General features: G+C 45.1%; 1 protein-coding gene across 3 annotated transcripts in view; it reads right to left on the minus strand.

Annotated features, from left to right (window-relative positions):
- The window catches only part of GRHL2 (grainyhead like transcription factor 2), an 86,762-nt gene that overhangs the window by 33,792 nt on the left and 30,814 nt on the right, over positions 1–22,156 (minus strand). For 2 of the 3 annotated variants that reach the window (XM_083517302.1, XM_083517300.1), the window contains exons 3-8: positions 21,669–21,736; positions 20,413–20,809; positions 17,321–17,376; positions 13,270–13,426; positions 11,396–11,507; positions 9,727–9,821 (exon numbers count right to left, since the gene is read on the minus strand). In XM_083517302.1, the coding sequence (XP_083373428.1) occupies positions 9,727–9,821; positions 11,396–11,507; positions 13,270–13,426; positions 17,321–17,376; positions 20,413–20,809; positions 21,669–21,736 (885 nt within the window). The remainder of the gene's footprint in view (positions 1–9,726; positions 9,822–11,395; positions 11,508–13,269; positions 13,427–17,320; positions 17,377–20,412; positions 20,810–21,668; positions 21,737–22,156) is intronic. The other variant, XM_083517301.1, reaches the window with a different exon arrangement.

The following is a 22,156-nucleotide window of genomic DNA, read 5'->3' on the forward strand; positions in this document are numbered from 1 at the left end:
TACTGTTTTGTGTTTGATTTATTACAGTCACAGATGCTGTTCAGAGGATTATATTTCTGACAGCATGCCATGTTTAACAATAAATATAAAAACTCTGAACTGAAAGCGGTTTTTCCCTGCTTTCAGAATTTTTCTAGCCAGGATGTCTCCTACATCAGTCTTAAAAAAATTTTTTTATAGGCCTTCAGTTATAATGATAATAAAAAACACCTTATATACAACCTTTTTGCTTATTTTCTTAAATCAACAACCAGCTGCTTAAAAAATGAAGAAGAAAATACAGAAGGCCTACATAGTCTGGTGTAGTAAATTCCTGAGATAAATTTGAGACTAGGTTTCTAGTACCTACGGTTTGGAAACATAGGAATCCGTTGTTTACTAAAGGCGACCATTTATCCATCTAGCACAGTATTTTATTCTCTGGCTTCCAGTGGCACATCGCTTGCTGTCTGCAGGAACTTGTGTCTCCCAAGCCAAAGCAATAGTCTCCCAGCAGGGGCGTTGCTGCCACTTACTGGGAGGACATGGGAAACACGGAGGGGGGCTGTGTGAGTGTGCCGGTAGGAGCACTTGACCCGCTTCTGAGGTCTAGCTTCGAGGGCCTTCTGGCGGTTCCCACCCTGCGAGAAGTGAGGTTGGAGGGAACCAGGCAGAGGGCCTTCTTGGTAGTGGCACCTGCCCTGTGGAACGCCTCCAGATGTCAAGGAAATAAACAACTACCGTATTTTTCGCCCCATAGGACGCACCGGCCCATAGGACGCATCAAGTTTTTTGGGGGGAAATAAAGAAAAAAAATTACCCCCCCCCCAGGCGCTTGTGGGGCAGGCAGCGGGGAGAAGCGCTCTTCTCCCCGCCGCCCGCCTGGAGATCAGATCCGGGGACAGCAGGGAGACGAGCTGCGGCTCCCTGCTGTCCCCGGAGTGGTGGGGCAGGCAGCGGGGAGAAGCGCTCTTCTCCCCGCCATCAGCCTCCAAACCACTTCGGGAGACAGCGGGATGGCGGCGTTCCGCCTCCCTCTGTCCCCCGACCTTGTGGGGCTGGCGCTGGGGCTCTCCTGAAGCCTGGAGAGCGAGAGGGGTCGGTGCGCACCAACCCCTCTCGCTCTCCAGGCTTCAGTGAAAGCCTGCATTCACCCCATAAGACGCACCCACATTTCCCCTTCATTTTTGGAGGGGAAAAAGTACGTCCTATAGGGTGAAAAATACGGTATCTGACTTTTAGAAGACATTTGAAGGCAGCCCTGTTTAGGGATGTTTTTAATGTTAGATATTTTATTGTGCTTTTAATTCTGTTGGGAGCTGCCCAGATGGGTGGGGCATAAATTAATAAATAACAACAACAACAACAACAACAACAACAACAACAATAATAATATACTGCCGAACCACCCTCCTCCAGCAAGTAGCAATGGTGCCCCTGCCAGCAGGTTGCCACTACAGGCAAGATGTTCCTATTTCATCTGGGACCTTCATCACACTTCATGAACCTAGGACCTTCTTCATGCTTAAAACAGCAAGGAACTGGATAGCCCATCACCTGTTCCAACGTTGTTGTTGTTTTAAAGGAGAAGCTGTATCAATTATTTATTGTTACAGGGCATCTGATCAGCTCCAAAAGTACAATTGCATAGGATTGCACGGTCAGGAACTCATAAGATGCTTTAAATATCTTTTCAGGTCAGCCATTGCCTCTAAGCAGGGCATTCCATTGCACACAGACACATGTTGCATTTTCCTGACATTACCAGTTGAAACGATGAGCTGGATTTGTCTTGGTCTTGAATCAACGACTGGGCCATTTCTCAGGTTCTGGACAAGGACTAAAACAGGCTAAGATGGATGTTGGGCGGAATTGCTGTGAAACTGAAGTAGCCTCCTCCTCAAACTAGGTTTACAGAAATGTGTTGATGCTGTATATTTCATCTGTGGTAAGCTATCCTACTGGAGTTGTTTTTCAGGATGAGGGGGTGGAAAAGAAGGATATTTCTTTAACAGTTCTTATCAGGGAATTCTTTGCGTTTGTTTTTTACAACTTCTTTCTTGAAATAAAATTATGATGATGATGATGATCAGCTAGCAGGTGGTGTTAAAAGGCTTCAACCTTGTAATTTGGAGAACCACTGTCAGGCAGAAAATATAATTCAAAGATAGATGGACAAATAGTCTGATGTGGCAGAAGGCAGCTTCCCATGTTCCTAGCAACTTTTGTGTGTTAAAAACAAGCATCCTTTTGTGTGTGTGTGTGTGTGTGGGCAAAGAACTGTATATTCAACTCTAGGGAGTTCTATCTTCATGCCATAAAATAAATTAAGAGATCCACTGCTAACACTTTAAATTTTAAACAAAACTATCAACCCATTATATTTTAATCATTTGTTTTTGTTTCTGGTTTTTAGACTCTTGCTGCCAGTCCCAAGCCCTAAACACTGGGCACAGTAGAGCTTTAAATAAACAAAACTCCTTTGTGCAGAGTAAGTGCAGCTTTTATAGTTTCTTTTGACATCCGTTACCTTATAAATTCATGCAAAGTCAACGCCTTTGTTCTAGCTCAATACCAATGTCTCCAGCAAATGTTTACCTTTCCCTTTAAGAAGCTTCCTTTACCCTGCACCACACCCCAGCAACTACATAAAAACTCGGTTTGCTGCAAATGGTAGGTGCACACCTGTTCGGCCATTCGTATACACTGCAGTTGCTAGATGCATTGCACCCACAGCGTTTTATTTAAAACACCCTGCTTTATGTGCGATTTAAAGAACCCTGGCTCTCAGCCAAATACTACACTAGTTTTGGTAGTGGTGTTTACACACCGTTTCTTCTTTTCTAATTTTTAAAGTACCGAATGTTAACGGAAATTATACGTCTTTGTACGTGTTAACAAGAAAAAATTAAATACACGCACAGGCACAGCCGCACAAACCAAAGGTTGCAAATTATGAGGTTCTGCAGGTTTGGTAGGGATCTCTACTCATATTAGAGGCTGCTTACCCTTGCAAAACTACAGGGTCAGGAAACGCTTTAGCAGGGTTGATCAGAATGAGGCAGAATGAGGCAGCTGCATCCAGTGGCGTAGCGTGGGTTGTCAGCACCCGGGGCAAGGCAAGTAATTTGCGCCCCCTAACCCATGGATTTGCGCCCCCTAACCCTAACCCCCAGATGTTGCGCCCGGTGCGGCCGGGCCCCCCTGCACACCCCACGCTACGCCACTGGCTGCATCAGATGGCAGCTGCTGGGGGGCAGGAAAAAGCAGTGAGGGGTTGGAGGGCAGAAGTCTATGTGCCAAATTGCCTGTCCTGACCCCCTCTAAGTTCGTCTACTGCCTTGACATGTAGTGGAGGACACTGGTGTTGAAATTCAATTCAACGCCTCTGCCCTGCTCCCATTACACCTCTTCTGGGTCTGCAAAAAGCACAGGTGTGCACAAGCTTTGAACGCACATAAAATGGTCATTCCCTGTATGTGGAAGTGTGTATGCTCCTATGCTCCATGTTATCCTTTGCCTCAGGCAGCAAAATATATTTGGCCAGACCTGAGCTTAAAAATTAAAGAGTTATCAGATGTATGATGGGTTTATACACACATACACAGGTACCGGCAAAGGGAAGATGTTATTACACAACGAAGGCCAAAGGCCCAGCAATGTTAAGGGCACAAGGATTGTGTCACAACTCTCCATTCAAAAGAGCCCATCAGAATAAGAGTTATCGACTCCCAACAAAACAGGATGAATGGTGCACTAAAGACCAAAATAAGAATGTTTATGTCCCTTCCAAATATTGCCCCTCGCAAGGGTTGCACATGCAGGCTTCTCTGGTGCCGCCAGCAAACTAGTCTGGTACCAGGAGGCAGCACAGATGTGCTAATCTTGTGACAAGAGGATACAAGTTTTGTGGGTGGAAAGGGAAAGGAAAAGGATACAGTTCCTCTAAGGCCGTCTTTCACAATCTGGTGCCTCCAGATGTCTTGGGCTGATGGAAGGTGTAGTGTAATCCAAAACATCTGGAGGCACCAGGATAGGGAAGGCTATTCGAAGGCCAATTCTCTCCCTCCCTATGATTTTTCATGGGTTATACATAATAATAGGGACAAGGTCAACTATGGAAACAAGCTTTTTATCAAGGAGGAAGGACACACGCCTAATCTGGTGCATGTTGCTCTAAAATATTCTAAAGCAGTGCTTCTCAACTTGGGATAGTTCACAGTATGGGTCACGTGGTATAGTGCTTAAAAAGATCCACAGCAATCTAAAGATCTAAACAAGCAATTCTGCCCACATGGAAGTAGCTTCCCTATGGCATGGATGAGTCCCAGTTGTGTGGATTTTGTATTTACTCATTATCTTTATATAACATTTTTCCTCCAAAGAGCTCAAGGTGCCATATTAGGTCCTCCCCTCCCTATTTTACACAGAGTAACCCTACAACAGGCATCCCCAAACTCAGCCCTCCAGCTGTTTTGGGACTACAATTCCCATCATCCCTGACCACTGGTCCTGTTAGCTAGGGATGATGGGAGTTGTAGTTCCAAAACAGCTGGAGGACCGAGTTTGGGGGTGCCTGCCCTACGAGGTAGGTTCAGCTGAGAGGCAGTTGCTCGTTCAAGAGCACCCCGTGAGCTTCACAGGTGAGTGGGAATTTGAACCTGGGTCTTCCCAGTGCTGGCCCAAGACTCTTAACAACCACAACACAGAAAAGTCCATGACCTGTGTTATCAGTCTGGCTCATGTGGATGACACATTTGCAGATGCCTCAGCACTCTTGAGACTGCACTATATAGGCTTCCATGTCGCTAGGGGTGTCACTGAACACAGTGAATATGATGGCATCACTATGAAGATCCCTTCTCCTTCAAAAGTCGCTAGGATAAAATATATTCTGCTTTAAGAAAGTGCTTTTTCCCCACATTCAACTCCAGGCAGTGCTCTGGTACACTGAGCCTTGAATCTTAATTTCCGTAAGAGAGGCCTTTGTAAGGGTGAAATTCATTTTAATCTCAAAATTGTGGGAAAAGATGGAAATGGCCCTGGAACAATGGAGCCAGTTTAAAAAAACTATCCTTAAGGGAGGCTATAATTAGAGCTTCCAGCTCTCTGGAGTGAGGTAATTGTGGAGTGGGTTGGGGTGGGGAGCCTCCCCCACAGGAGGGAATCCTATCTGCAAACGGCTAGAACGAGTTAATGCCCAGATAGGGAAACTGCTCACCATGTGATCTTTCTAGCATTATGCCTCACATGAACCTATGGGAGGTAGGAATAGTATTACAGTGAAGGGTGAGGAACACAAATCAATCGGTGTTTCCTCCCCCTCCCGAAGACCTATAACCCCGAATTATTATTATAACAAGCTAAGTCTTGTCAAAATACTTGGGTTATCAGCGCACACCTGTAGTCAGAGATAGTTGATACCTATGAAAATAATGTTCACAAAACACCATAAGAAGATGCTACAGCATAAATGGCAGGCACCTCGACCACCACAACAGCTGGTGTCAGGGTGACCAAAGGGTAGGAATGTCAGAAGCTGTCTCATAGGGTCCCATCTAGCTCAGTATTGCCAACACTGACTTGTCAGCAGCTCCCTTCAATTTCAGATTTTCTCCAGCCCTACCTGAAGAAGCCAAGGAGGAAGAGGAGTTTGGATTTGATATCCCGCATTATCACTACCCGAAGGAGTCTCAAAGCAGCTAACATTCTCCTTTCCTCACAACAAACACTCTGTGAGGTGAGTGGGGCTGAGAGACTTCAGAGAAGTGTGACTGGCCCAAGGTCACCCAGCAGCTGCATGTGGAGGAGTGGGGAATCGAACCCAGTTCACCAGATTACGAGTCTACCACTCTTAACCACTACACCACACCAAGACCTTTCGACTGCTAAGCAGATGCTCCTCCATACATTAGTCACAAAACAGCCTGAGCACTTAAGTAAAACACATTTTAAATGCCCCAACAATAGCTCAAAAATAAAGAGACGCTCTATGCTGCTAACAAGGGAGAAAAGTGATGAAGGAAACAGGACTGGTGTTAGGGCATGTGGTAAAATGAGGTACCTCCTTCCCTCAGAGCATCTGGTCCCTCCTCATTCAATCTCCCCCAGGCCTGGCAACGTCCACTGAGTTCTCCATCAACCCAGTCCCATGGCTGCAACATCCATTTGTTTCTTGCTGTGCATCCCTACTCTGCTCCCTTCCTATGCTTGTCTCCTGAGGAGATTCAGGTGAACCGCTGAACATCATGACACAGGTGGAGCCATCCAGCAGAGGTTGTGTGGCTGTACTTGCCCAGTTCTGCCATGTGGGAACAGCTCTGCTTGCCACCCCCTTGCTAGCAAAACATGTCAAAAAATACTAGGAGGAACAAATTTGTAGTCGCATCCCTTGGCAATGCGTGTTCAGGGCACTTACATAAACTGCCACCTATGCTCTTCCAACTGAATTTACCTTTAGCAAGCTCTACCTATTTGCTGCAGTAGGTCGACAACGCCCAGCCTCACATCAATTCCCAAACCAACAGGGCCTCCTGGCAGGTGCTACAGGGCTTGTACTAGGACATGGGTAGGCAAACTAAGGCCCAGGGGCCGGATCTGGCCTAATCGCCTTCTAAATCCGGCCCGTGATCGGTCCAGGAATCAGCGTGTTTTTACATGAGTAGAACGTGTGCTTTTATTTAAAATGCATCTCTGGGTTATTTGTGGGGCACAGGAATTCATTCATATATATTTTTTCAAAATATGGTCCGGCCCCCCACAAGGTCTGAGGGACAGTGGACCGGCCCCCTGCTGAAAAAGTTTGCTGACCCCTGTACTAGGACCTTGGCAGATCATGCACTGGTTCCCTGCTGGTTAGAGGATGGAACTACAGGTAGTTCCTGCTGAAACTTTCAGACAGCACTCCATAATCCTCTTCACTTGTGATGTTAGGTGATGATAGTGGAACAATCAGGTGGCTCCATGAGAAAGGCATTCCAAAGGGGAGATGCCACCAATGGAAGCACTCTCTTCCCCCACCTTTGGCTCCCTCACTTCAGAGGGTGAGGCCACCCAGAGGACGACCTCTGCAATGACCTTAGTAATGGGCAGGCTAATGTGGCCTGGGTGATCCTTGGGGACTCAGGTCCCAAATCATATAGAGAATTAATGGCAAGCACTATTACCTTTATTTGTGCTCTAAAAATGGACAAGGAGTCAGTGAGACTGTTGAAACACTGGAAAAATATCTTCCCCCTCACCCGCCCATTGCCTGGTTTGTTAGCAGCCTAGCTTGTTTTTGGACTACCATAACTGGGTGGCGCTGTAGTCTAAACCACAGAGCCTAGGGCTTGCCGATCAGAAGGTCAGCGGTTTGAATCCCCACAACGGGGTGAACTCCAGTTGTTCGGTCCCTGCTCCTGCCCACCTAGCAGTTCGAAAGCATGTCAAAGTGCAAGTAGATAAACAGGTACCACTCCAGCGGGAAGGTAAACGGCGTTTCCGTTCGCTGCTCTGGTTCGTCAGAAGCAGCTTAGTCATGCTGGCCACATGACCCAGAAGCTGTCTGCGGACAAACGCCGGCTCTCTCGGCCAATAAAGCGAGATGAGCGCCGCAACCCCAGAGTCGTTTGCGACTGGACCTAATGGTGAGGGGTACCTTTACCTTCACCTTTAACTGTTTTTGGACTAGCTTGTTTTTGGACTAACCCAGCCTAGCAGGGTTTTGGACTAACTGTGGCTTCTGGGCAGTCTTCAAAGGCAGCCCCACAGACAATGCTTCATAGTAGCCTAAACTCTGCTGGAAAGGACTGTGGGACCGTTAAGAGTAAAATCCCACCTGTGTTTCTCAAACCAGGATAATACTTCATTTTCAATCAATAAAAAACCGTAATAGCAATTGCTATTTTTGTTTTGTGAGTGGCAATAGGTTACTAAGGTTCCTGCAGGATATTTGCTTCATACCATGGAGACCAGGGTCAGGCCGACCTGGGCTGCAACTTAATAGCGCTGATTGAAGTAAAAGGCGTTTCAACGGCAGGCTTGCAATTTCTGGCTAAGACTATTAGCCAGCATTCATCTGAAGGTAGGAATAATTTGAACTGCAACCCTGCAGACAAACACTGACAACGCTGAGGCAGGCCGAGGATGCTGTGAAGCTAGAGTTATCCAGGGGGAGGAAATGTACAGAGTAGTGATGTCAGGCTGTGTGTTATGTCAGGCTTAGATGCTTCAGTAAGAGTAGAGCATCCCTCTGTTTCTTGTAATGTTTCCGTTTGCTTTACAGAAGGATGGAAGAAGGCAGGTTATGCACACATGCTAAGGGCTATTTTGTTTGTCCATTCATTTTGTAGGAAGTGGGTAATAGTTTAATTTTTTATTATTTTTTTACATTTTTTGGTGCAATGGACCTAACGGTCAGGGGTCCCTTTACCTTTACCTTTTATGCCCAGCACTTGCAAAGCTTCCCTCCTATGTTATTAACATCTTTTCAATAAAATGCTAACATTCTTCTGCAGGCAAACGACTCATGCACAATGGGGGATTTGTCTCACTAAGCACAGCAGGATGTACTCTTTCATCAGCAAACATCAATAGCCCAAAATCACTCAGGCTATCAATGAAAGCTTTTCTGAACTCTTCTGCAAATGGACTTCCTTCGCTCAGTATTAAGACAGTCCTTCTGCTCCTAGTGTCACAATGGGCTGTCTTCGACAACTAAGCCCGGAAAATCCCATGCAGAAATGCAAAGATCACGTTTATCTTCGTTATATGCAGTCATGGCTACTCTTACTGAAAGGTCAACGCATTACATTGTCACTGGGTTTTCCCTCTGGTTCCAAACTGTTTTCAGCTGCTTTTATTTACTCTAACAAAACAGAATGCAGCAGCACCACATCACCTTTCCTTTCCGTTAAATGGGCCTTCACTGAATCCTCACAATTTGTATCAATAATTACGACACTTTCTTGGATAAAAGGAGCCAAAAATAAAGTAAAAATCACTTTTACAGTCCTCACACACATTTTTATATACGTTTTGACCAATGTACATAGTTTTGCAAGGAATGTTCCTTAATATAATGCATTTTTGTATGTCTCCCCCCACTAATACCTTCACTTTATGCACATTACCATAAATATTACCAGTGCAGTTCTTGTTGTAGTAGTGCCCAATCACAAGATTTGAGGAATCTTCCAGAATTCCTTTTACAACTATCAGCTGCTGGTGGTTTGTTTACCAAACTGATATATTATCAACATCCATTTTTGTATGAAAAGGTTTAAATTTATTTCTCCATAGGAGCTGAATAGCTGTTCACACAATTTCTACTTTTGTCCTTGATGTTTGCATTAGGGCTGGGGGGAAAGCTCTGTCTGACACTCTGAAGAACAGCTGCCCATCTGACCTAGTACCTCAGGTGGAGCAATGGGGCAATGCATCTGGCTGTTAACCAGAAGGTTAGTGGTTCAAGTCCACCCAGGGACAGCTATAGGCAGGATTCCTGCACTGCGAGTCGCTTCTGACTCTATGATTCTATACCAGCTGGTTTCCTGGACCCTTAGTGGAAGAGAACAATTCAGCAGCCCTTCAAAGTAACATTTTATAAAATAGTTCCCAAGTCAGAATTCCCTCGAATTTCAGTAAAATATCAAAACCAGATATTTCTAAGCTTTAAATCAAGCATGACTACAAAACCTATTTTCTGAGCCGCCCTAATAAGTACAATTACATTTCAGTTAAGTTTGCTGGGGGATGATGCCTTACCTTTGCTTCTTCATTGACATCCCAAGTAAAAGATATGGCATTATAAGCGATTTCTTCTATATTCCCGATTGTGTTAAAGCTCTCCTTGTAGTCAGCTGCAAAAAAGAGCAGATCACAGATCATTTTGTAAAATTTAGATTTTTGTGTTTTTACTCAGGCATGTTTTCACATTCCACATCACTTGAGTTTCACTTATGGTGACTACAATATGTTACACTATCTATACGTATGTGTCACTTAGTTGATCACAATCCAGGTGTAACCTCTGTTTAATTTCTTTTGTTTTACTGAAGATGCCCTGACGCCTCCTCACAGAACTACATTTCCCCATGATTCCCTGGGAAGGGGGAATAACAATTAACATGATTGCATCGCCTCAGAAATAAGGCCAATTGTGGTCACTGGGAATTGCCAACTAAGAGTGTGCAAGATTGCAGCCAAAAAGAGTGTGGTACAGATAAGCCCCGAGTCCTCAAGTGCCTTATCTTTATCTCATTTTCCACACCCAAAATTCATGCATAAATATCACAGGCAATATTGTATGCAAAAGCACAAAAGACCCACTTAATAGCTCTTGGGTGGAAGCATCTTGCATGACATTAAATAGGAAAATGATATCGAGGACAACATATATAGTTAGGTTGTGCTGCTCTGACTCACACAGGACAGCAAGATCTGTTCAGTTTAGGTCACTCCAACTGAGAGTTAAAATGTGCAAAAGGTTTATGAGAAAGGCTGATTACAACTGATACAAATATAGCCTAGGGGAAAGGGAGGGTACAGTATGACAGTATCTTTTAAATATGTTAAGATTGCCATAAATAAGGGGAAGAGCCATGACTAGTGCCAAAGGCTAGGCAAGCTGAATAGCCATGGGGCATCTCTGCTCTGAAAAGCAAAAATGGGTACAATTCTGCTCGAATGGCAAGGGAGAGGTCATGGTGAGGAAATAGAATGGGGGAGAGAAAATGGCTGATGGCCCACTGCCCGGTTACTCCCAAATTCTGAGGCTATTTCGGGGGGGGGGATAATAATAATAATAATGATGATGATGATGATGATGATAATAATGGAGGTGGGCTGATAGCTCATTGCCCTGAAGCCAGAACAAGGGATAAAAACCAATGTGGGAGTAAGATATAACATGAGCCAAATAATAGGAAAAGCTTCTGAGAAATGCAAGCTTACTGAATCACTGGTTTTCAGTTGACGAGGCGGGACTTACAAGTGAGTTACAACATGATCTAAAGCAGGTCATAGTGGCAATGCTACTATCCTTATCTTTTGTTTACATTTCTAAAAAGAAGGAGAATGGAGAGGAAAATGAGAAACAAGAGGCAACAAGAAAAGAGAAAATGTACATGTAAGCTTGACAAACGTCAAGTGGGTTCTATGATGTCAGTCAGCAATAAAGTTAGAAATGAATTCAGTACAGCACTGCTAAATGCAACGACTGGACCAGGGCAGTCCAATACCAAACTTGCATTCAGTGACCAGACTGGGGTGAGCCAACAGCAAACTGATGGGTCACTAATTGGCTATCCCTGCTCTACAGCAAAAACAACTTTCTGGTGCCTGCACTTATTCCCCTACCAGAAACCTCCAATGTTACAAAAGGCACCAGTGAGCATGGATCTGGTACGCAGGATGAGACTGCTTTCTCACTCACCAATGTCAAGGACCCTTTGCTTTGCTGTGTGCTGCCGAGAATGCCAGTACTTCCAATGCTTCAGCTGTTCGTCGCGGTTTTTATCCTCGCTGAACACAACCATGATCACACTCTGGAAAGACCACAGAAAAACCTTAAGATGGTTGATGGGGTTGACCAAGCATGAATGCTAAGCAAGATAAATCCTTAAACATTTTTTGTCTTGCCATTTGTTCCTACCTGGAGTACATTTTGCTCCTATTTTTCTGATAGGGAAATAAATAAATAGCTGGACTCTCGTATCCACAGATGTGCCAGGGAGGGACTTGCAAATCTTAATGAAACCACACACAACTGTCATGGCATTTGTGACATTGGCAAGCACAGAGATCTCCCATAGGCTGCCTCCTGCCTCCTGTATTCACTTATTTTAAAACATTATATTTCTCTTTTCAAAACAAGTTTCAAAGAGGCATACCAGGGATGGGGGGTGACCCACCAATACTATCAAAACTGACATTTTTAAAAAAGAACAGAAAATAAAATTATTATTATTATTATTATTATTATTATTATTATTATTATTTATGCCCCGCCCATCTGGCTGGGTTTCCCCAGCCACTTTGGGCGGCTTCCAACAAAACACTAAAATACAATAACCTATTAGACATTAAAAGTTTCCTAAACAGGATTTCAGCTATTGAAGGCTTCTTGAAAAGGTCTTACAGCCCAACTAGACATGTTGTGTGTCACCCTTGAATACAATCACCCATGATTTACTTCTTGAAATAAATATATCAGTGGGGGTAGGTTGAATTCAGCTTGGGAGTACAGGTGCTGGGTGAGGAGAGGTTAATTCCCTCCTCCACACTGTTTTCCCAGTGAAAAATGCCCTATATGACGTCTGTATGTTTTGTCCCATTCGGCAACTAACAATTTCATGTTTTCACGGGGGAAACAGCGTGTGGGAGGGCAGAGATTTAAACCCTCTCATCCAGTGCTGAAGCACCAAGCTCTTAAGATCTATTTTAGAAACGAAACAGGGAATCCTATGCACATATCTCTCTGGTCACATCTAGTTTGCCTCCCATGCCTTGCCCTTGAAAGTTCTTTTTAAAGTCAAGATGCTTTTATCATTACTTTGCATTTGTATGCTCAAAGCACTAAGGATTGGCCGTATCCAAGCTGCTGCAGCATGGAGGTGCAGAAATCCCCCTGGGCGCTGTTACACTTTCTGCCTGAGGCAAGTTTTGATGCAGCACACCATTGAAACTAATTGTAACCAATGCCCTTGTCCTGACTTTGTGGCTTTCTGTGGACTTTTAAATGTTTTTTCTCGTTGTTGTTTTACTGTTCAGGACTATACAGTGGTACCTCGGGTTAAGTACTTAATTCGTTCCGGAGGTCCGTTCTTAACCTGAAACTGTTCGTAACCTGAAGCACCACTTTAGCTAATAGGGCCTTCCGCTGCTGCCGCCACGCCATCGGAGCACAATTTCTGTTCTTATCCTGAAGCAAAGTTCTTAACCTGAGGTAATATTTTTGGGTTAGTGGAGTCTGTAACCTGAAGCGTCTGTAACCCGAGGTACCACTGTATGCTGCCCTAGGAGCTTTTTTAAACTGAAGGATGGTCTCTTTCCAATAAATAAACAAATGGGAACGAAGATAACTTAGTAGTCCATTAAACATTGCTAGAGGAGTTCTGTTGGTTGTTTTTTAAGAAAAAAGCAGATCCAACCTGTTTCAACTGACTGCTTCGTAAGTCTGTTAGCAGAAATGAGTGGCCGTGTCAACAAAGTGTGTTTGGAGGCAGGGTGAACACAAACACACACACACACACACACAAAGCGCCATTAGTTTATCACTATTACCAATCTCATAAAGACCAGCCGTACCCTGACTTTGCTGATGGGATGTCTGAAGCATTTGTTGTCTCCAGTCTCGCTCAGAGTTATGGCATAGAACTGCCCTTTGTTTAAGTACGTCATCGGTCCTTCTCCTTGCTTTTGACGCAGGGATTTGGTCGCTTCCAAAGTATAACGGAATGTGCTGCTATGTGAAGAAAGGAAGAACACAACACCAACAGAATTAATAACAAAAGCCACTGAGTTCTAAAACACAGATATTAGGCTTTTATGGAGTCGTATAAATGGCCGCAGTTCAAGAACTAGCCTGGCACAGCTAGCTTGGAAGTGGGAAATAACAGGTTCAGCTCTGCCATCAGGTATGAAGCTCAGCTGGTGGCCTTCAACAAGCCGCCATTCCCTCTCAGCCTAACTTACCACACAGGGATGCAAGGCTAAAAAGAACAATTCCGAGCCCCTTGGAGGAAGGAGAGGTGTGGGCAGAATAAAAGCGAAACAAAAATAAACAAAAGGTCTAGGTAACTGCCATGGTATTTACGTCAGAGCCTGTAATGTTGTCATAATGGAATTTATTGGCCACAAAGCAAACACAGCACACACCCGTCCCCAGGGTGATTTATTATTGCATTCCGTATTTTTACATAGATAGATGTGTTTAGTTTAGTTTATAAAGAAGGGCGGGGGGGTATTGTTTGTTTGTTTGCAGATTTATAAGCTGCTTCCCAACAAATGTTTCCGAAGCAGCGCACCACTAAACACACACATAGCAAAAATAAATATATATGTGATAATCTAAGAAGCACTGAGAGTTGCTGCCGTTCAGTGTAGACAATATGGAGCAAGATGGTCCAATGGCCTGACTCAGAATAAGGCAGGTCCTATATTCCTATGGTTTCAAGGAAAAATTATTTACTATGGATAATTTATTTACACTCCTGTTTTCAACAGGAACGCCTGGGCTTCTTGCCGTACTACTGTGTTGTCTCTTTTACAGAAGCTATATAAATATACAGGCTCATCTATGCAACTGCTGACCTACCCCTTTCTGAGCATCGATGTCCTGGCACAGCAGATGTTAGAAAAGGGCTGCAGGAGTCCAGTGAATGCAGAATATTACATAACTGAATCAAAACTTTCTCTCTTTTTAGTACTGCATTTCCTAGAAACCAGCTTGCGTGACGTTTGCTCACCAACAGGCAATATGCCCCTGCTGGCTGGAGAGGAACAAGAAACAGCAGCCGCAAGCCACGGGAGGTGACCCCTAACTATTCTCCCCCACAGTGACTTGCTGTCGCTCCTGCTAGGACAAAAATTGAGCTTTGAACGTAATGCTGCAGCTACAGGAAAAGGAGCACGCAAAAACTGCTACCCCAAGGTGTCAGAGAGGCGAAAAGGTAATAAGCAGCCTGCTGATGCTACAAGGGTTTGTGGCAGGCCCAGAGCTAAGGTGACATACAGTGGCAAGTGGTGCGAGATTCCAGGGTTTGTGTTTCCTTTTGGAACTGAGGCACAGAGGAGACTGGGGTGTCTTTATTTAAGCCTTGGGACCTAAATACCTATAGGAATGTCTCCATCCATACTAAAATAACCATGTATTAAGATCATCATGGGAGGCCCTGCTGTTTGTGCCACAGCCAATTCAGATCTGCTAATTTGGGGAAAGGCTTTCTCTGTAGCGGCGCCCCACCTATGCAATGCCCTCCCCTCAAGTGATGCAGCAGGCGCCAACTTTTCTGAACTCACCAGCAGCCTAAGGGCTACTGATTTGCCCAGGCCTTTGTAGGGGTTTAGTACCGGGTCAGTTGGCAAGCAGCTTTATTCTGTATTAATCTGTTTTATATTTGGCAATGTTTGATGTTTTAGCCGCCCTATTTTATGAGACTTATTGATGTGGTTTTACCTATTTTTGGGCCCCGCCCTTGGATAGCTGTGTGGTGATGAACAGCGGGTGAGAAATACTTTCAAGCAAACCAACAAACCAGCTCTTAAAAGTAACACAATTGATTTGCTGAAAACTGACACTTGATCTTCACTTGCTTTTTGCAAGGCCTTGCCTTTCTCAAATCAAAGTCTTCAGTTTTAATGCTTTAAAGGAAACAATAATTGAGGAAGGTTTGGAGCACAAATTCCTAAAACCTTTTCCTACTTAAACGTAAGAGCTTCATTCGTAGTGTTTGGAGCATAAGCCTTGACAGGGTTAGGCAATAGCAAATTTGGCTGCTATTTGTGAACAGACTTTCCTGACAATGTTCTTAAAACTCAGAATATACCTGACCAAAATTGTAATCTCTTTCCTAAAGCACAAGGGAAATTTCTTCCACCCCACTGATTGTGCCCTAGAGTAGGAGGAGTTATACAGAGAGCAATTCCGAATTTATATTATTTTACTCTTACCTGGCTGTAAAGTCTAAGAAGCCAGTGTAATTCAAAATCAGCAGAAATGCCCCCTCTAATCTTAGTGGAGATTAACTTAGTGGAACCACTAAGTTGTTTGGGACGAGGGTGGCGCTGTGGGTAAAAGCCTCAGTGCCTAGGGCTTGCTGATCAAAAGGTCGGTGATTCGAATCCCCGTGGCGGGGTGCGCTCCCGTCGTTCGGTCCCAGCGCCTGCCAACCTAGCAGTTCGAAAGCACCCTCAGGTGCAAGTAAATAAATAGGGACCGCTTACCAGCGGGAAGGTAAACGGCGTTTCCGTGTGCTGCGCTGGCTCTCCAGCTGCAGCTTCGTCACGCTGGCCATGTGACCCGGAAGTGTCTCCGGACAGCGCTGGCCCCCGGCCTCTTGAGTGAGATGGGCGCACAACCCCCGAGTCTGTCAAGACTGGCCCGTACGGGCAGGGTACCTTTACCTTTACCTTTAATCTTAGTGGGTGTTGAATTCAAACTTTGCTCCCTTTTTAAAGTGAATAATTCATTTTTGTCTAGGAAGGTACTAAAACTGTAAGGCTTTAAACCTTTTGCCTTGCTGTGTTAGGGTTCTTTGAAGATGAAGGTTTTTTGGCCAATGGGGGGGTCATTTCCTCGTAATCAGCTTCATGTTGCGTTGGTGAGGTATGAAAGGTTATCCTTACATTGCTATCTCGCATGTTAGCATGGCCAACCAGAATGCTTTCCTAAGGCACATTTCACACACCCTTTTTTAAAGTTTATTGTTCTAGCCAAAGGCCTGAGTGTGAATAACGCAATCATGGAAATAGAGCCAATCACAAAGGTCTGTCCTGGCTGATCATCACCCTTCTCCCTGATGGGGTGGCATCTGGCTGTGAAAGAGCTTTGCAGGATACACACCTGTGAATAATGCATCCACTGTTCTTATTTTGGCATTTATTTTGCTTAGGCATTTTAAGCATCCTTCATTATTGTTTTTGCCCACTTTTAAACTGCCTCTGTTGTCGATAAGCTCATCTTATGGTTTTTCATCTACACGTCAGTTGCATATTTTAAGCTGTACCATGCACTGCAGTCTAGACTGCAGAAAGAAGAGATGTAGATACAGTGGTACCTCGGGTTAAGTACTTAATTCGTTCTGGAGGTCCGTTCTTAACCTGAAACTGTTCTTAACCTGAAGCACCACTTTAGCTAATGGGGCCTCCTGCTGCCGCCGCGCCACCAGAGCACGATTTCTGTTCTTATCCTGAAGCAAAGTTCTTACCTGAAGCATTATTTCTGGGTTAGCGGAGTCTGTAACCTGAAGCGTATGTAACCTGAAGCGTATGTAACCCGAGGTACCACTGTATTTTAAATAAATAAATATTAAGTGCACCAGTGAGGGCCACTGTCACAACACAGACTTGAGAAATGAAAGACCAAGAGCTTTAATAACGCCACATTTTCAGCATTATTTATACTAACTGTGCCTTGAAGGACAAGTGTACCAAATTTCAGCCTCCTATTCGTTGAGAAAGTGCCTTAACAATTTTGATACCTCCACCAGCTGGTGAGAGAGGCACAAAAAAGAAGGAATGCTGAAAGGAACTATCACAATTTCCTGGATGACAGAGTAGCCACCAAGGATGGGCCCTGCATGCCCTCTGTTTTCACCTGACGCAAACCAGGAGAGTCCAGTGCACTGCTGTTACTTACTTGGCTGTTTGTTCGTAAATGTATTCCTCAGGCCCCACAGATCCACTGCGGTATTTCTGGAAAACAAAGAGGAACTGTGCATCAAAAGAGTCAAATGTGAGAGCCAGTGTGATGTAGTGGTTAAGAACAGTAGACTCGTAATCTGGTGAACTGGGTTCACGTCCCCGCTCCTCCACATGCAGCTGCTGGGTGACCTTGGGCCAGTCACACTTCTCTGAAGTCTCTCAGCCCCACTCACCTCACAGAGTGTTTGTTGTGGGGGAGGAAGGGAAAGGAGAATGTTAGCCGCTTTGAGACTCCTTTGGGTAGTGATAAAGCGGGATATCAAATCCAATCTCTTCAAATCAAATTGCTCGCGTTTTAAAAGTCAAAGGATTACTGATACGGTTAATCAGGTACTTTATTAATTACATTTGCATATGGCTAAAACAAGGGTCTCGTTTGCACACCACAGTAAGCCAAAGGGGGGCTTACTACTGTGACCATGAAAATGTGCAGGATTCTTGAGACAAACCTGCCTCTGCTTTGCTCCCTGGGCTTTTAACCCCATCGCAGTGCAGCAGCTAAGCCAAGTTTTGGCTGACTGTGTCGTCCAACCTGGTTTTCTCCACCTGATCTACAATTTGTAGCCATAGGACAAACCTTGCTTACAGATCACAATTAAGGAAGAAGGACCTTAATCGCGATTCCCTGGTTTGGGTGACATGCCGCACGGGAGTTGAAAGCCTGGGGGAGAGCAAAGCAGAAGTGAGCTGGCTTCTGGAGGGCATGCTAAGATATAAACATGCCCAATGTTTTTGAACGCCAGAAATAGGTTTTGTTTTCCATGTGAAGCCCAAGAATAGGACATTACCTCAGAATAGGTATTCCCTTCTTTGTGGCAGAAAAGAGGGAATGCCTCTTTTAAGCTTGGCATTTGCAGTTCTTATAAAAATAACAAGTTGGCTCCAGCCTGTTAGCTGAAAACAGTGGGACTAAAATTCATGAGTCGCTTATGATTTTGAGAACACCCAAGCTCAACTAATTTTCTATGGATCCAAACAAGGTATATATTTTAAAATGTGCTGTCCATCTATGCAGCTGACAAAAGAATAAGAAAGGCTGCAATCCTAATCCTATTTACCTGGGTGCTGTGGGTTAAACCACAGAGCCTAGGATTTGCTGATCAGAAGGTAGGTGGTTCGAATCCCCACGACAGGGTGAGGTCCCTGCTCCTGCCAACCTAGCGGTTCAAAAGCACGAAGTGCAAGTAGATAAATAGGAACCGCACTGACGGGAAGGTAAACGGTGCTTCCGTGCACTGCTCTGGTTCGCCAGAAGTGGCTTAGTCATGCTGGCCACATGACCTGAAAGCTACCGTATTTTTCGCTCTATAACACGCACCTGACCATAACACGCACATCGTTTTTAGAGGAGGAAAACAAGGGGGAAAATTCTGAATGAAACAGTGGATGTATCATTTTTGTGCTTCATGCTGTGGCCACAGACATGTGATCTGATGGTGAATTTGGGGTGACCCAATGCAAAGATCCTGAGGATCCATGTGGATCCATGCTTTTTAACCACGTTTTTGCACCATTGCAGCCCCAGGCAACAGTGGGTGTGTGATTTTGGGGGGGCAGGCTGTAGCCATGGACATGCTATGTGATCTGATGCTGAATTTGGGGTGACCCAATGCAAAGATCCTGAAGATCCATGTGGATCCATGCTTTTTAACCACGTTTTTACACCATTGCAGCCCCAGGCAACAGTGGGTGTGTGATTTTTGGGGGGCAGGCTGTAGCCATGGACATGCTATGTGATCTGATGGTGAATTTGGGGTGACCCAATGCAAAGATCCTGAGGATCCATGTGGATCCATGCTTTTTAACCACGTTTTTGCACCATTGCAGCCCCAGGCAACAGTGGGTGCGTGATTTTGGGGGGGCAGGCTCTAGCCATGGACATGCTATGTGATCTGATGGTGAATTTGGGGTGACCCAATGCAAAGATCCTGAGGATCCATGTGGATCTATGCTTTGTAACCACGTTTTTGCACCATTGCAGCCCCAGGCAACAGTGGGTGTGATTTTTGGGGGGCAGGCTGTAGCCATGGACATGCTATGTGATCTGATGCTGAATTTGGGGTGACCCAATGCAAAGATCCTGAAGATCCATGTGGATCCATGCTTTTTAACCACGTTTTTGCACCATTGCAGCCCCAGGCAACAGTGGGTGTGTGATTTTTGGGGGGCAGGCTGTAGCCATGGACATGCTATGTGATCTGATGGTGAATTTGGGGTGACCCAATGCAAAGATCCTGAGGATCCATGTGGATCTATGCTTTGTAACCACATTTTAAGTGGGGAGGGAAGGAAAAACAAAGAAGGGAAAAGGAGCAAGAGAGGGGTGTGCAGAGAAGCAGCTGGCTAAGAATGCAGGAGAGGGATTTAACGGGAGGGAGGAAAGAAAGGCAAAAGTTTTCCCCCACCCAAGCACCCAAACCAGCCAGCCAGCTCTCTCTCTCTCTCTCTCCCTCCCCCCCCCCCCACCTGCATGTTGCCTGCTAGTCCCTAGACGCAGCAGCACTGGAGCACAGAGAGGAATTAGAAGGAACAACTCTCCTTTCCCCTCTGCTTGCCTGGAGGGGAGGGGCTTTCCCTGCTCTTTGTTCCGTTTGAGCAAACACAGCAACAAAACAGAGGAGGGGGGCAGTAAGACCCTGAGGCAGAATGCAGGAAAGCAGCCACTTCCTCTTTTCAGGTTTCCCTTCTCCGTGACTCCCGATTTGATTTTTGTCTGATTTTTTGGCTCCAGGGACCACACATTCGCTCCATAACACGCACAGACATTTCCCCTTCCTTTTTAGGAGAAAAAATCTGCGTGTTATAGAGGGAAAAATACGGTATATGCCAGCTCCCTCGGCCAGTAAAGCGAAATGAGCACTGCAACCCCTGAGTTGTCCACGACTGGACCTAATGGTCAGGGGTCCCTTTACCTTTACTAAACCCCACTGAATTCAATAGGGCTTTTCCTCTGCTGAATAGGCCTGGTTAGGATTGTGCTGTTGGTCAGTACTGCCATACCCACAGCAGCCCAGCTGAAAGACATACCTCTGCCCCTCCATCTTTGAAAGTTTCGCTGTAAGTGCTATCGGGAGTACTCCGCTGGTCATCTTTCAGGTAGGCTGAAGGGGGCATGATGCCGGGCACCTCGTAATGCGCATGCTCAAATATAACGCTCCGGTGCTCCTCATTTTCTCCCCTTGCGTAATGCGCCGATGGAGCCACGTAAACAGGGGTGTACTCTTCTGCTTTCACCACCATCACCCCCGTCACAGAAATGGAAGTCGGGCTTCCGGATACGCTGGAACTGAACTGCTCCCTTTTTGAAGTCTCCAGCTGCTCCTGATTCAAAGAAAGGTTCACCGGCACTGTTTTCAAAACCTGGACTCTGTTTTCCCCACCGCTGGCCAAGTTGCTCTGAGCTTCACTGGTGGAAAGGCAACTTCTGGGGAAAGAAATGTGAATAAAAGGTCATGGGCTAAGTTTTGTAACTACGGTTAACCGGTGTGGTGCAGTGGTTAGTGCTGGACTAGTACTAGGAGGCCCTGGGTTCAAATCCCCACTTGGCCATCAAGCTTGTTGTGTGGCCTTGAGTCAGTCTTACTCTTTTCTCAGCTTTATAGGGCTATTCTGAGGTAAGTATTAGCTGCTCTCTCTCTTGCTCTCTCTGTGTGTATATGTGTGTGTGGACACATGCACAGGGAGAACCATGGATCAACCTGTGCTCCTTGGAAGAAAGATGGGCTATAAAATAAATAAGATTCCACTTTTCTGGCTTCATGTTTATATTGTTATGGCTTTATAGTGGAGCATTATTGCTTTTAATTGCACTGTTACCCACCCTGAGATAAGTTGAATAAAAGGCATATGCAAATAAAAAAAACATGAAAAAACAAACAAACACGTAATCTGAACTGTAATAGTTATTAACACATAACGTTTCATACTGTTTAAGCTGATTGGCTTGGATCCCTAAGATGCAATTGTTTTCATTGCTTTTATACATGCAACTATTTTATAAATGTTTTTTGTTGTGTTGCGAAATTGCTTTGAGATACTTCACAGGAAGCAATTCATAAATGAAATAAACAGTATTTATACTGCATGGTAAACAGGAGCAGATCCAGGAGGCTCTTGTTAGTGGGCCCCTATGTGGGTGCCCTACCATGGTGAATCTTGAGCCCAGCCCTGACCATAAGCCGTCTTGCTACTTTTTAAAACTTGTACTCCAGCAAGTATTCCACCCCACCCCACTTAGATGCAGCCTATTGATATGCTTTTAAAATAATAATATAATACTGTACCTTTTATCTTGGTCTTCTTGATTATCACTCACTTTGTTAAGAGACAACACCCTTTTATCTCTAGGAACCTGAAACAACAGGATTCACATTATGCGACGGCAGGGGATAAGATTAGCCAGCTGGGCCAAATTTGACTCTCAAAGCAATCTTATCTGCTCCCTGTAAAAGGTAAAGGTAAAGGGACCCCTGACCATTAAGTTCAGTTGTGAACGACTCTGGGGTTGCAGAGCTCATCTCGTTTTACTGGCCGAGGGAGCCGACGTTTGTCCACAGACAGTTTTTCCAGGTCATGTGGCCAGCATGACTAAGCCGCTTCTGGCGAAACCAGAGCAGTGCACAGAAACACCGTTTACCTTCCCGCCAGAGCGGTACCTATTTATCTACTTGCACTTTGACGTTCTTTCAAACTGCTAGGTTGGCAGGAGCTGGGACCGAGCAACGGGAGCTCACCCCGTTGCGGGGATTCGAACCACCGACCTTCCGATCGG

The sequence above is a fragment of the Podarcis liolepis genome, assembly GCF_965112155.1.
Source record: "Podarcis liolepis genome assembly, chromosome: 8".
In the NCBI taxonomy this organism is placed as follows: Eukaryota; Metazoa; Chordata; class Lepidosauria; order Squamata; family Lacertidae; genus Podarcis; species Podarcis liolepis.